Source organism: Convolutriloba macropyga, chromosome 15 (assembly GCF_964194025.1).
Source record: "Convolutriloba macropyga chromosome 15, txConMacr16.3, whole genome shotgun sequence".
Classification (NCBI taxonomy): Eukaryota; Metazoa; Xenacoelomorpha; order Acoela; family Convolutidae; genus Convolutriloba; species Convolutriloba macropyga.
Genome location: NC_134482.1, coordinates 43,258,186 through 43,273,548, shown reverse-complemented (window position 1 = coordinate 43,273,548; position 15,363 = coordinate 43,258,186). Strand labels below are relative to the sequence as shown.

General features: G+C 32.0%; 1 protein-coding gene across 1 annotated transcript in view; it reads left to right on the top strand.

Annotated features, from left to right (window-relative positions):
- The window catches only part of LOC142354209 (uncharacterized), a 135,389-nt gene that overhangs the window by 67,640 nt on the left and 52,386 nt on the right, over positions 1-15,363 (top strand). Inside the window, exon 3 of the mRNA XM_075406462.1 lies at positions 9,397-9,530. Coding sequence (XP_075262577.1) covers positions 9,397-9,530 — 134 coding nt within the window. The remainder of the gene's footprint in view (positions 1-9,396; positions 9,531-15,363) is intronic.

Here is a 15,363-nt window from a genome sequence, read left to right as displayed (position 1 = left end):
TGGTAAGTACCACGTCAAGATTTTTTAAAGATTTGATAAGATTCAATATGTTTCTTATCAAGGTTTACCAAGTTTCAGTTCACTGGCAGTTCATTGATCTAGAACTATGTTGGATAAACTTTAATTTTTGAACTAAAATCAAGACGTCGCTTAAGATTGTGAGCCAAAATATAACTTAAACCTTTCGTATTTTGTTTTTGAACTTACGTTTTAGTGAAGTTTTAATGAAGTAAATATTTCCAATTTCCTAAAGTTAGTGCAATTTTATACTCCTACCCATAAATCAGCATTAACAGATTGAACCTGACTTAAAAATAATGCAATTCTGCCCACTGGCAAAGTCAAAAATGTCAATTTCTTTCATAACTTCTAATTCTAAGGAATATAAATCACCTTAAATTCAAATTCAGTTATTATAAACTCAAGTGTGCCCAAAACACGACTTGAACAAAATTATGCATCTATAATCCAGTTTCTCATGATTAGATTAGCTGGATAAGAACTTGTTGAAAAAGCCCGCTTTTTGGTCGTTAAATGTTAAAATTTTGATCCAATGTTTGACAGAATATGACAACCCGAAATTTTCATACTGATTTACAGCGGGGAGATTATCTTCAAACGTAAATTTAGGCGCAAAACCGACTAAGCAAAGATATTTTTTGGTAGACATTAGGCAACAAAATTTCAGCTCAGTTCTTATAAAAGTTGGGCGATAACTAACTAGAACAATTAAAAGCGGAACTTCAATTCCAGCTTCACAATATAAAAAGTCACGGGTCATGAGAATATTATGAAATCGAACTATTATGTTAATTTGATTTTTTTTTTCAGGAACATGTGTGGAAAAATTTTAAAATGGCAGGTTTCGTATCTTGAAATTTAAGCATCGGATATTGAAAAAAAAAGAGTCGCCCAATTTTTTTGTTAATTTAAAAGTCGTGTATGTTAGTTTTATAATTCATTTATCTTACGCATTGCCTAAGCTCGGATTTTCATGTTGTTTCTATTAATATTCCTTAATTTGACAACTACAATTTATATTCTTCGGGTGAAAACAAAATTTTTTGTCATTTTTCAAGTTCTTGATAATAATCATATAAAGATCATCCAAAATGATTTAGTAAAAAATGTATTTGCATCATGGCTGCTTTTTAAGAGTTAATGGGAAAATTTTGTTTTATTAGAAAACCTAATAGAAAATATATACTTTGCGCTTGCACGTTTGCGCTGATGTACTACCGGTATGTACTGATTTACTACCATCAGGCGTCGTGGTTCTTTCAAAAATCCTTTTTGGTAATTTAGCAATTAGTTTTTCAAAAATTTAAAGTTTCTGCAATCTCCTGATGTTTTCGTGTTCTCGGGCTGACAATGGCTGCAATCAGAAAAAAATTTCAAGTTATAATTGAATTTTTGGAAACACTAATTAAAACATGACGGTATCAAATGCAATTTTAAAACTAGCAAAAATCACACATTTTTTCTGTGTGGAAGCTTTAACGCTCAACATTCTTGTAACTTAAATTTCAAGATTAGAAATTAAAAGGATTATCAAATCAGGAAACTTTACACTCGTCAGGGAAAAATGTCGACAAAAACTTGACAAAGAAAAAGCAGTGCGTAATTAATGCAAAAATTCAATTAATTTTGGTAACTTTTATGCCAAGAGCAACTGTGAAAAACAGTTTACCTTAGAGTGTAATTGAAAAGCTGTGAAAATTTTGTTTAAAAGTAAACTCATTGTTTTTTGGCTTGCAACTTTAATCAGCTTTGTATTTTTGTAGTATTAATAAGAACTTTGATGAATCTCATCAAAATTTCGAAATCATATCAGATAAAAGTATAGCTATTCAGGAAAGGATGACATGGGCAAAGCTAGTGGAACCGCTCAGAGCAGTTCTCAGCGTCCTCAAAGACATTGATAAAATTGCTGCTCCCAATCTTCATTTATGGTCACTTGCTTCACACTTCACATAAAATGCAGCTCCTAACTCAAACTCACATTGTTCTCATTGAGGTCAACATTGCTCACTTCGCATTGTTTCTCTAAAATGTACGTTTCATTGAAGTTGTGACCATGTAATTAATGATGACTAATCCACCAGTTAAACTGTTTTCAATTTTTTTCCGTCTTTGATCTTTGTGTATGTATATTGAAAAACAAACCATTTGATATTTCGAATTAAATAAGAGAAGATTGGAAGAAATTGTAAAGAATTAATTGGAAGATTTGTTTTGTATCAAAGTCTTTCGACTGCAGTTGATTTTTTGCTTTTCAATTTTGTTTTGTTCTAATTTTTGAAAAAAGTAACAACGGAAAGCAATCATTTTCTATGTGTTTGGTTTGAGTGTTTGCGGTATGGAGTTTGGCCGCGTGATTGTGAAATACTTGATCTCAATCATTTAATTGTGCTCTTTTTATGCGACTTTCAAAACATTAATTACTAAATTAGGGACTCATTCCGATAGTCTTTGTTCTGATAAGATTATTGCATTTATTTTTTTTTATCAGAAGCTTTTTATTTCCCCAATTGAAGTTCATTTCAATATAACTTCTTTTTGGAACATCTGAGAACATAAGGCGATATTTTATGTGTTTTCATCACTTCCAATCATATTAAACGTACATTATGCTGCATTATGGAAATCATCATTGATTCTCTACAGAAGTCTATACGATTTAGAAATTTCTGGTTTCGGAAAAAAACTCCCACGGTAAAAACCCGCTTAATTTTTGCAGGAAATAAACTTCCTTGCAAGAGATAAACCCCCATGTAAATAAACGCCCACTTTACTTTTAATAAGCTGCGTATTTAGTGGTCATGCCTTGCGTTTGGCCAAGCCTCGCGGGCTATGGCCATGCCTTAGCAACCCGTGAGACTGATTTGAAACTATCACAGCCGAAAAAATTATCAAGACATCAATTAAAAATCAAGATAATGGTTTATTTCATTGCCACAGTCTCAGCAGACATCCATCCCAATCTTGTTTATCAGCATTAAACCGGCTATACACCTGCATCGAATCAGTCATCGGTTATTCAACCAGTCTTTTTTGACAGTTTGAGGAAAAGGGATTCATGTTTTTTGATAAGAAAATCCACATTTGATAACGATATATGATTAAAACTTATTACATAATTATGTTTTACAGCTATTTATCTTGTTTTTCACTCAAGGAAAAAAAATTTTTTCTGCGCGTACGTACTTTGCAAACAATATTAATCTTTATAACAAACTTTTTCAATAGTATTTCAGAAAAAGTAATTCTCCACTTACTTCTCAACTTTCTCATACGTTATAAAATAATAGGACATATTCAACAATCAACTCCGTTTTGGTATCTAGAAGAGTATTGCCTCGTTTTCAAACTGTACTCAATTTTCATTAGATTTTTTGCATGTGCGTCTTCGGTTCTGATGAGTTCTGATGGGTCAAGATGATCCTCGATTAAAATGCCCCCTTTTCTATTAGCTCAGGCGGTTGTTGAAAAAATCCACTAGTAGTAATTTTATCAAATTGCAGAGACAGTTTTAGTGGCCCAGAAAAACTTTCCAGCAACAAGCAGACGCTTTAGTTTTTTAATTATAGAAAAATACTGTCCAGATTTACGATATGTTTAAAATCAGTTATCTGAACTTTTCAACAATTCCCCTCCCCCTTTGGTACCTAGCAGAGAATCTCGACCTTCTCTGCCATGCTCTACCACAATATTTCTTGGCCTATAGTTTAGGTAGCCGAATATTAGTTTAAGCGCAATTGCGGACCGCTGCTCACGGCCATGCCTCTCATGCGCTATGGGACGTAATCCGGAAATCACGAAAAACCTCTTTGTATCCTAATTCGGCTAATTGTCATGGCATGGCGTGTTTTATTTTATTCAGTTTAACATAGTATGCGCATACGTGGAAAGTTATTAGTCGTCTCTGAGTGGTTAAAAAAGCGCTTGCTTAAGTTCTATTCAAGAACACCCCCCTTTTGGGGGAGGGGCATTTGTTGAAAAGATACCGGTTATCATTTATCATATTTATCGATTTGAGCTATCGTTTCTGTAATTAAAACTATAGGTCAAATATCTTCTGATATCGTTTGCAGCATTTTACATGCTCTAGTTTCAATTATACGACAGTTGATCACCAAACATCAAAAAAACTGGTATTTTGTTTTCAAAGTAAATTTACTTTACAAGCGATTTATTTTGCTACAAAACGCTTTGATGTTCTCTAAAATTTATCCCCTTTTATTTCTTATCGATATTTATAAAAATTGTTACTAGTATGTTAATAAAAGGGCCGTATTTATTACCATATATAGAATACACCAATTGAACTGACTGATTTAGTTTCTCAGTGTGTTCAAAGCAAATTTAATTTTTGTTCTAAATTTAGCGTCAAAATGCTTTAATTCGATTACAGGATGCTTTGTTTAAAACAAATAAAGAAGTAAACATACAGTTTTTGTCAAAATTTTGCACTTTGCCAATAAAAAGATGCCAATTTTAATTATGTCTATGAAATTTCCTCCCGTTCTCCCAATGAAAGCTCTGTCAAATTGTTTGTGTTCAAATTAGGGGTTGTTTATTTTTGTCCTTTTTTCCACATCATATATGGGAACTGGAATTCCTCTACTAATGTCAAATGTTATGACCTTCATGGAACAAAAATACAGATCAAAATTACAAAATAATTCGATTTGATGTCTTTTGCTGTTCTTGAAGTAATTATTAAGATGTCTGCCCTTGAAAAAGAGAACGTGTTATATTGTTTACTGGTAGTGAAAAATAATAGAAATATCAAAACAAAAAAGTGTCTACAAGCCAGACAAAATAGACACTATTAGTAATTGAGAACATCTAAAAATAGAACAAATTTCTATTTTCATATTTTTCAGGGGTTGATTTTTCCTCCTAGAAAAATCGGAACCCCGCCTCCCCCGTCAGATTATGGGCATCTATAATTGTTATCACCACTGTTAAGACGATATGCTAAGACGAGACGATTTCTTATTCAAGGTTGTTATACACAAACACTCTAACGTTACTTCACAATTTTTCATACTGAAATTCTATATATATATATATATATATATATATATATATATATATAGGTATATATATATATATATATATATATATATTAATTGGCTCATTAGGAAGGCCAATTATACCTCATAGGAAGCAAATGAGACCTGATGTTATCCATAATTTGTCAGAAGACTAAAAAAAACTGCAGAAAGGACTATGAAAATCAATTACTTTCGAAAGTTTCGCAGTCTTTAAAACCATAGGTTATTCATAAAGAATATTTGATATCGTCAGTTGCGCGGTTTTTCAAAACCAATAGGCCAAAAGGGCTCTCATTAATGTGATAATGTGTTAAGTGAACAACAAACACAGAGAAAAAATAACCGAATATCATACTTTTTTTATGAAAATGCGTAGTGCCAAAGCCAAGAAACCATTAGTAGAAAACACAACAATTATAGAGATTGAACCTTGGTCAGTAGAAGAGGATGCAACCTGTCTTTACATAAATCAAGCAGCAAAACAAAAATATGAGAAAAGTGACAATTCTCAAAAACTACTGATTTTTTTAAACAAACTTTCTCCAAATTTCAAACAAAAATTGAGTTTTAAATTTAATACAAAAACAGAACTACTTGCAACTGCTGAAGAAGCCAGTTCTACTCTCTATTACTGAGACCGAATCATAAGAGAACAAAAAACAACAAATACAGATAGAACTTAAAATTTCATAAACAACTAATGAAACCATTGTTGAAGTCATTAAAACTGAAAGACATCGAAAACCATTTAAAAAACATTGAACTGACAAAAGCGTTCGGATTTTTTGGTTGGTACCCGTTGATTATAAAATGTCTTTTCTGTGGTGGATTTTATGAAAAAGACAACAAAAAGAACTCCAAATATTGACAAGTACTGAAAACCCGCGAAGTTCTTATGAGAACTTAATTAAAAGCACTAAAAACATCAGTCAAATCATAACCAAAAGCAAAAATTAGGCTTATAGCAACAGAAAATTAATAAATTCTCTCATTAATGAGACTAAATCTTGTTGAGGACCTTGAGAACAAAAATTGGGAAGTACAAGAACATTTTCTTTTAAAAAAATTGAATGTTATTAAGACCGTTAGCTATAAACTGAAAAATCATTTGAACATCAATTGAATTAGTTAAAGCTTTTGATTGTCAAGAATAGGGCTTACAAAGAAAACAACTAGATTCAGAGGCAAATACGAAAAATTTAGCGAGAGGATGGTTACGCAGCCAAAAAAACTATAAGCTATTCACTGCAATCCTTAAACATGTTCTTTGCTCATGCATTCAATACCATTTTAAAGTGTCTTGATGTGATAGATTGAACTGGGATCAAATAACAATATCAATTATAGGCAAGTATGCAAAAATCATTTCATGAAATTTCGTATTTAAGAAGCGAATTTGTCAAAAGTTAAATGCAATACCACTATCAAAAGTATTTCTAGTTTCACTTGGAATAAATTTGTTCTGTATAAAATTACAGTTAGCTGCATGCAGAAGAAAAACCAGTTAAAAAGAGCTGGTAAACATCAATTTTTGCTCACATTTTCCTAAAAGAAATAAATTCAAAATCATAAGAAGCCTTGGATAGCAAACTGAAAGCCTTCTATAGGTCCTGCTATAGCTCAAGAACCCAACTGAATATTTTATTCACAAGACGAAGTCAGGAGCCTGCAAAAAGAATTAAAAAATGAAGGCAACACAAAAATCATTTAATAAATAACGAAAACTTATTGTCAAAGGCATAAAAACTATGAGCTTCTCTTTGAAAACATAACATAAACTTATGTTGTGTCATTTTGTATCAATTATGACCTCTCATAAGTTGCGTCTTTATTTGAAAGCATTCAGGAGAGTAACTAACATAAAAAAATATAAAAATATTCCAGAAAACTCCTATACGGAGCAAATCTACGACGACCCTTTTTTGGAGTTTTCAAAGATGGTAATAGCATATGTTGGGTCTATAGATCTGGCATGTACGAACAAAATGGCATACAAAAGCGTGTTTTGAGTCAGTTGTGATTTAAAAAAGACTGAAACTCAAAAATATTAACCAAAACACAACGATAAAACCGATCGGTAAGCTTCCTCTATCCTTAAAAGTCAAACCAATAGCATTGTTATTAACATTTTTTTAAGAAGTTTAACAAAATTGACGTTAATTTGGTCAAAAATACGGAAAAAAGTGAATAAAAACAAGGGAACGTCGTCTACTATTCACAGAGTTTTAAAACCCTGATAACTCCATTTAAAAAACGAAAAAAAAAATTAATTCCACCATCTACGATGGACGGCCTTCCTAATGATACCAGTCTCACTTCTCTACGTTGAATATATGGATCGGCCAAAATTGACTGAACAAAGAAAACCCATTTGAGCATATAGTTTCTGCCCCCCCCCCCAGTGGGTAGGAACAACAAAAAATAAGCTCCTTTACTAAAAACTTTTTGGCAAGTGTTTTCAGGAAATCATTCTAGCTCTCACCAATGCATTTCCTGGCGGTAAATTTCGAGAGTGATTTTTTATGATTAATTTACGATATTATCATTAATAAAAAAATGGTATCCTTTTAACTCCAGCCCACTATCGCGTCACATTTTAATTTTTAATTCTATGTTATGATCATTCTTTGTTTAATTGATGAGCGTGGAATAAATCATCAAAAAATGTTTTCAAAAAGCCGCTGTTTTTCTCAGGCTAGTTGAAAATCAATTTCCTGTAAAAACACAGTATCAATTTATTTTGCATACTTTACGAGTATACTCGAAGACTAATGAATATTGATGAAAATGTGAACAATTGGAGCTCCATAGTGTTGAATATCCGATATTATTGCTTTTATGTTGTTAAATATTAATAAACACGAAAAGTTAAAACTGTGATAAAAATGGACGGGCAATGTGCATTTGCAAGCTAAAGTTCATTCCATTTATCAAGACATATTTTCTGTTACCAACGGTTTCAACTGATAAAATGTCCGCATCAGAAACATATATGATTTTTCTGATGAAAATCGTTGTAACTCTCCTATATAATATTTTTAAAATATGATAAAAAATAATGAGATATTTTTAGTGAAATTGATTAAAGTCCTTATACTGGAACAATGGAAAGTTTTCCTGGTCTAAAATTGGCTCAAGTTTCCCCTTTTTCAAAATTGTGCGAACCAATATCTCCTGAGCATGTCATTTGATAGTAAATAAGGAATAAGGAATAAAATAACAGCAGTGAAAGTCCTCAAGCGCCTGCCATTTTTTAATTTTTTCGTTAAAATTAAATTCTTTGGAAATATATCAAACCAAACAGTTAGCTGCAGAAATGATCTTCTCTCAAACGGGTATTGCTTTCGGATGTTGTTTTTTGTACAAAATTGAATGATTGGGGTCACATGGAATGCCCGAGAGATAAACACGAAAACCTGACATTTTGTTGTCGTTCAAAAGGAACCAGTTAATCGTAGCCATAACTTACATGAATTTATTTGTTCACTAAAGTAAAAAAAAGTAATTTTTAAAAGTTTTAAGAAAAATTTTCAATAGTTCGAAGATTTCCTAAAGCGAGTTTTGATTACACATCGGAACACTTCCAAGACGCGGGGCAAAACTCCTACTAACTTCATCTACTGCTGGGACGGAAAGTAGGACTTCCAGCGGTCACTGACTTTGATGACCCACTGTCTCATTTCTTTCCTGGATTTCTGGGCTTTCTCTCTAGCCAGCCATAAGTTGAGCAAGTGAAATTTCGGTACACGCTCTTAATGTCCAATTCTTAAAAGAGTTAAAAACTGGTTGAGTACTTGGTCAATTTGTCATTACACACTTCAGCTTAGAGGGAGCATGTTGTATATAGACTTCAGTGTCTTTTTTGTTTGTCGTCTCAACTTTTTATAACTGGTACGGGTCAAAATTTTGTCGAGAAAAACTTTAGAACTGCGGTATACAGTTTTTGTACTGCACTCACCGCATCGTTTTTCACAACAGGTCCTTCAAAAACTTACCAAAAATATAAAATTTAAGCATCGACCCCGACGAGGGGCGGTGGAGCAGAGAGACCAATAGTGGCGAGTTTTGAAACATTGAAAGAGATGGTTGGTTAGCATCGTTATCTGTCCGTGATGTGTCATAATTTATCAGTGTTACAAGTACCCGGATCGCCACTTCTTAGAAGTCATAAGGATCTTTTATGATGTCATACAAATCATAACGTATTTCCTAGTACGATCCTTGTATGACTATTAAGAATTTTGAATGATGAGCAACCCGGGTAAATAAATCCCTTCTTTTATTACAAAGTGCTAGGGGGTAAAAGATCGGTAAAAATATTTGTTTGTTTTAGCAAAAGTTATCTGCGGACCCCACAGAATATGTTGTTTGTTAACCAGGCTGTGATTGATCTACTTATGGTGCTGATGATTCACCCTGTATCCGCTTTCTACAGTTTCAACCAAAGCCGACACTTCACATACACGAGTAAGTTCATAAAAGGAGAAAATTGTCCATATATAGACATAATTGTCCATATTAGGATATCACTGTCCATGTAAGCACACAATTGTCCATATATGGAAATAATTCACCATATAAGAACATAATTGTCCATATCAGAACAAAATTGTCCAAAAAGAAAATCTTAGAATTTCCTTCTAATCGGATTGAGATGTTATTGCGTATGTAAGAAATGCGCTGAAATTTGATATCGGCATTCATTTTATGAAATTTCAGCGTTTTTTCATCACCGTTTATATAAATTCAGCATTTCAAAGCGTTTCTCAGAATTCAGCGAAAAACGTAAAAACATCTTGAGCTGAAAAGTGAAAAAAAGCAGCCCATTTCTTGACTAGCTTTGGAAACATATTCGATCCGTGTAAATTTTTTTGATATTTTTTTTTAGAAAACATGCTCATAAAGCAATAAAAAGCAGAATGAGTAACGTGTCTTTGCACATAATGTTCCAAGCCTTCCTGTCTCAATCAAATTATCAAAACTTGACAACATAGATATGTTTTTACCTCAAAATTTTTAGTCAGATTTTATGCCGCAGCAGGTTTACCGATGGTCTTCAAGTGAGGCAATTAGAGCTTTATATGGGTTACTAGTAAGATTTAAAATAAAAGAAGCGCGATTTCGTAAAATGCAGCTAATTGATATTAGTTGTTTGTTTTTGTGAAGGAGAGAACAATTGGATTGTGCAAAATCGTGTTCTGAAGTATGACAGAATCTACTCAAAAAATTAAAACGGTCGAGCAATCATTTTACGTAAAAAAACAAAACTACAATGATTGATTCAAACTGCGCTTAGATGTTTTTAATGTGAATTGAATAAGGTATGTTTTGTTGAAAAGTCAATTTATTGACTTAAAATGAAAACGCTCAGGTCACTTACATAAAAAAATTGTTATCAAAGACCGATGACGAGATGAATTACTCGTCGTAAAATAATCGTCGATGACGAGATAAATAACCCGACGAGATAAATAATGGGTAATAAAATATTTACTGATAAAATGTTACTCCGCTTTAAAAAATAGCATAATAGGTGAGGGCATCTATAACTAAATTACGAATATTAGATCAAATAATTTTAGAAAAACGAAAATTATTAAATTCGACTTTGTTCTCTTTTGACAAATTTCCTTGAAATCTGACAATCTAAAATAACTCATAGTACAATTTGACATACAAAAAAAACGCGCTGACGTGTATTACACGTTTTCTATAGCAGAAAACTAGCAAAATGAAGCACAATTTCAGAAAATTGATTGAATTATTTTTTATGGACGACAATATATAACTTCAGCTGTTTTGATTAAATTTGCTTCTATTATTTGATTTTTTTGACAAAAAATTTATTAGAACGAAGTTTTCATCAGATAATTTTGAGAGTAAAGCTTGAGACACGTATATATAAAGTTCAAGTTAATTTGAGTTTCAAAAAAAGAAGTACAACGATATTATTTGGCTTCAGATTTTGCTTCGCAAGATACCAGTATAAAGCGTAGTTTATTTAGCATAATCTCTTGCCAATCGTACAAGGAATATAACAGAATGAAAGCAATGTTTTGAGGGCGTTCAAAATATTGGCTTGTTTGAATGCCCTTTTATTAAAATTGGCCAATTTCGATTTGCTTTTTGCCTTCGTCCCAACATTTGCCTTCCTCCCTGCACCCCTCTAGTGTAGATTCTAGAGGATTTATATCCAAGAGACTTGTAAATGGTGAGCACAATAAACTACCTGTAGAAAAATTTTAATAAATTTTTCTCAAACAAAGTATATTTCTTTGAAAATTTTACAGAGAAAGAGAGAGAGAGAGATAGATAGATAGAGAGAGAAAGAGAGAGAGAGAGAGAGACAGAAATTGACCGTAAAACTTTTAACTTGTTCTCATATTTTGACAAGATTCAGACCAGTTTAAATTTGTTGTACTCGTCATCAAAATTGTTAGAATTGGAAGAAATTAAGGTGGACATTTTGCATAAATTTTGCTCAAAACTGCAACAAAATCTTCAATAAATTTTCTTAGAGCGTTTATTAAAAATTTTATAAAATCAAACAATTTTTTTTAGATTTTACAGCTTTGGCTGTGGTATAATCTGAAAATAGGAGAAATTCAATTTAATTCAATCGTTTGAATTTTCTCGGAAAAATGCAATTTAAGATCAGCTTAATGTGAATATGAAAAATTAGATTGTTGAAGATGAGTATGAATATGAGACCTATGGTCAAATTAGATTGTTAATTTGCATTTAATTAAACAAAAATTTGACAAACAATAGTTTTTGTTACCAATTTCTCAGCAGATCTTATTGTATTCTTAAGATAAGAGGCGCATTTTTGAATTAGTAGAATAGTCGAAAAAGTTCATTGACCTATATAAAAAATTTTGCCATGGAATGAGATTTTTTCCTATTTTTAGCAAGAACTTTTAAACCAGATGAAAGAATGATTAATCCTTTTTAAAAGATATCATCAATCAATTTAGATTTAAAGTCTTAGCTATTCTCTACAAAGTTTTTTGTGGGTATTTCATCTTCCAAATTTTTCGCTTGAAATAATAAAGCTTTGAGTTCTGCCTCTAGTTATGACCCATTTATTTATAAATCGATACGGTTTCTGCTTTTAATTGATGAACTGTGACCTTTGAAATTCTTTCAACTTTGGGTCAAAATCAGTTTCAAATTCTGAGAATGATAATCTTAGAAATACCCCCCCCCCCCCCCAGCACCCACGGTTTTTTTAGTGGGCATAAAATAGTTGTCTTCTTACCTACATATCAGATAAATGGTGGTTATAAACAATTCAAGCAATCAAAAATTGAAAAATCGCATTTTTTTTAAAAAAAAATGAAGCGTTAGAAAATTGCTCTTGACAAGCCATTATGGATCTTTCATTTTTCATGGTTTGTAAATTTCCGTAATCTTTTCAAATTAGCGTCAATTTTGGGGGCGTTTTCTTTCTCCCTGTAGTCTGGCCATCAAACGGGCTGAAATTTCAAGCTGGGCGGGTTAGTGACCTACCATAACCTACGGCCAGACAATATAGGGGTAGATTTTGCCTCTTTAGCCCCCCAGTCTCATTTGATCATTTAAGAAAATTGATAATGGTTGAAAGAGGTGAAAAAAGACCTGGATGACGTAATAGATGTATGTAATGATGTAATAGAAAAAAGACTACATTAAAACGTCCCTCTATCGTCTTTGACATTTACACACATAAGTGAATGAACAGCGCTGTTTGACGGGTGTAAATTTTGTCTGCTTTTTAACTTCATTGTCTCTGGCTGACTAAGACCGGGGTGGGGGAAGGGGGGTCGGATGTTTTTGCGTCAGACAATTTGCACAGTTCAAGCAGCAATCGATTAATCGTATATATATGGCTAAAAAGTATTTTATTTTAGTCCCAACCACCGCAAATAATTCATTTCAATAATATAAAAAATTTTGATTGAAAAACTGAGTTGAAAAAATTGAAACAAAAAAAATACATTTTTTCGTTTTCAGACAAGCAAATAAAGCCGGCCAATTTTTTTTCTAAAGCAGCCGATAAAAGTAATTATTGTTTACTAAATTCTTTATCACTGGCTGTGGACACTTACACAAGTCTGCAGTTTGAACCCTTATAATTTTAAATGACCGCTGGAGAATACAATTTTTTCAAATATTATAAAACCTGAAAAAATTTCAGCTTGAGACTGTTTAACAGTTTCCTTGAGCGGAAAAGTAATAGGCTTTAATTTCACCCCCCCCCCCCCCCCTATAACCCCAGGAATGAACTTAGACCACTTAGTACGCGTTTTATCTCCAGCGCAATTGTCAACGTGCTCAGTTGCAATAAAATGAACAGGAAATTTCATTATTCGGTTTTGCAAAAATTACATCGGCTCTAACATTTGCCTTTTAATGCCGACGTTCCATAGATTTAAACTCCAATTGTTTTCAGTCGGTCAAAATTGAATCCATCAAAATAAATGTAAAACTGAACGAGTTGAGGTGAACGAACTAAAAATGTCAACCAAAGTCTTTTGGTTGACCTTTTTAGGTCAACCAAAGTCTTTTGGTTGAAATGTCATTTCGTATTATTTTTACAAAAATAATGAGCACAGAAATTCGGCTCAGCTCAATAGATGGAAAAATCAAACTCTTTAAACCAATGCTTGAAATTGAAAGAACAACCGAAATGAAAGTTCATTAAATGCGTTTTTTTATCTTTATTAGTTTCGTTTTTTGCTAGTTCAAACCCAACAACTGAAAATAATAAAAGCGCAACTTCAAAATTGGCGTTTGAATTGGTTCCTTTTAATTAACAAACTTTTCCCCAAATAAATAAACCAACAAAAAATAAATGCAAAAATGCATCAATGGTTTGAAAAAGATGCTCCCATTAACTAAAAATTGTTTGCTATCAGAAAGATAGATAATAATTAAAACTTCTAAAACTAGTAAATGATTTAAAATGCTAGACTAGATAACGGATGAGGATTTTTAGAGACGAACTAATTACAAAACCATGTTATCTTCATCCTAAAATGTCAAACTGTAGAGATAATCTATTGAAAAAAAAATCTTAAGAAAAAAGAATTAGGTTTGGTTAATAACACCAAAGCATACTTGTTTTTCGAGAGTTTCAACAAAAAAAAATAACGCAAACCAGTAATGAGATTCTTGTTGTTCCTACCCACTTTAGTGGTGGGAGGGACTATATACTCAAAGGGGTTTTTTTGTTCAGTCAATTTTGGCCGGTCGATTTATTCATCGTACAGAGCTATGAGTGGTATCATTAGAAAGTCAATTCATCGTAGAAAATGGGATTAAAAAGATTTTTTGGTTTTCTTTTTTTTCAGGAAGTTAACGAAGTTTGAAATTTTTGTGAATAATAGCCGGAATTCCATTGTTTTTATTCACATTTTCAGGAATTTTTGTCTATATTTTTGTCAGTTTTGCTAAAATATGTTAAAATATTGCAAAAAAAGTTTTGTTGTTTAGTGTTCTGTAGATAGAAGAGTGTCGATGACTTTTCTCATCTAACTCTTGGCTCAAATTTTTGCTACTAATTTAAAAATAGTCAGCCTTTGTTTTATCGAAAATTGATAGGAAGAAGCTTCTTTAGTCAACTTTGCTTAAATTTGCCTCAAGAACACCTAAAAAACGACAACACGATTCGTGTTAACTAAAAAGAGGGCTTAATTACCTCTCCGTTCTCTCGAAAGTTTTTTGGGTTGGAAATTTTGCCGGTTTTCAGATAATATATCTCGATAATCATACAACCAGCATCATTTTTCTTTGACATATGAAGTTTATGTTAAACTGTTTATATCCATTAAACTCGGAGTCATTGCTTTTTCGTAACGTCTGAAGAGTAAAAGCAATGCCAGTTTCGATCCGATTGTGGAATTCTAAAATCCAAAAGAATTCCTGATAGTGGAATTCTAAAATCCAAAAAAATCCAAATCCGAATTGAAATCAGTCGCTGTCTTTTTTTCTAAAAGTTATCGACTTTTTACGTTCATTACAGAACAGAACAAGAAAAAAAACACTATTGACAGGTTCAATTGGCTTAATAAAAAACTCACAGTTAATTTTTTTAAAAGATTTAGTCGAAAACTTTTTTGTCGTTTTGTCTTTTGATCTCATTCGCTTTCCAAATAAACAAAGGATTACAGAGATTTGACACTATTTTTCAATTAATTTTTGGTCAACTTGTAGCTTAGTTTCAGCAAAAGCGAACAGCATCTTCAATTAAATTAAATTATTTTATCTTTATGTTGTTTTTACGATTTCAGTAATCGTTTTCTTGCTCCAAAACTAA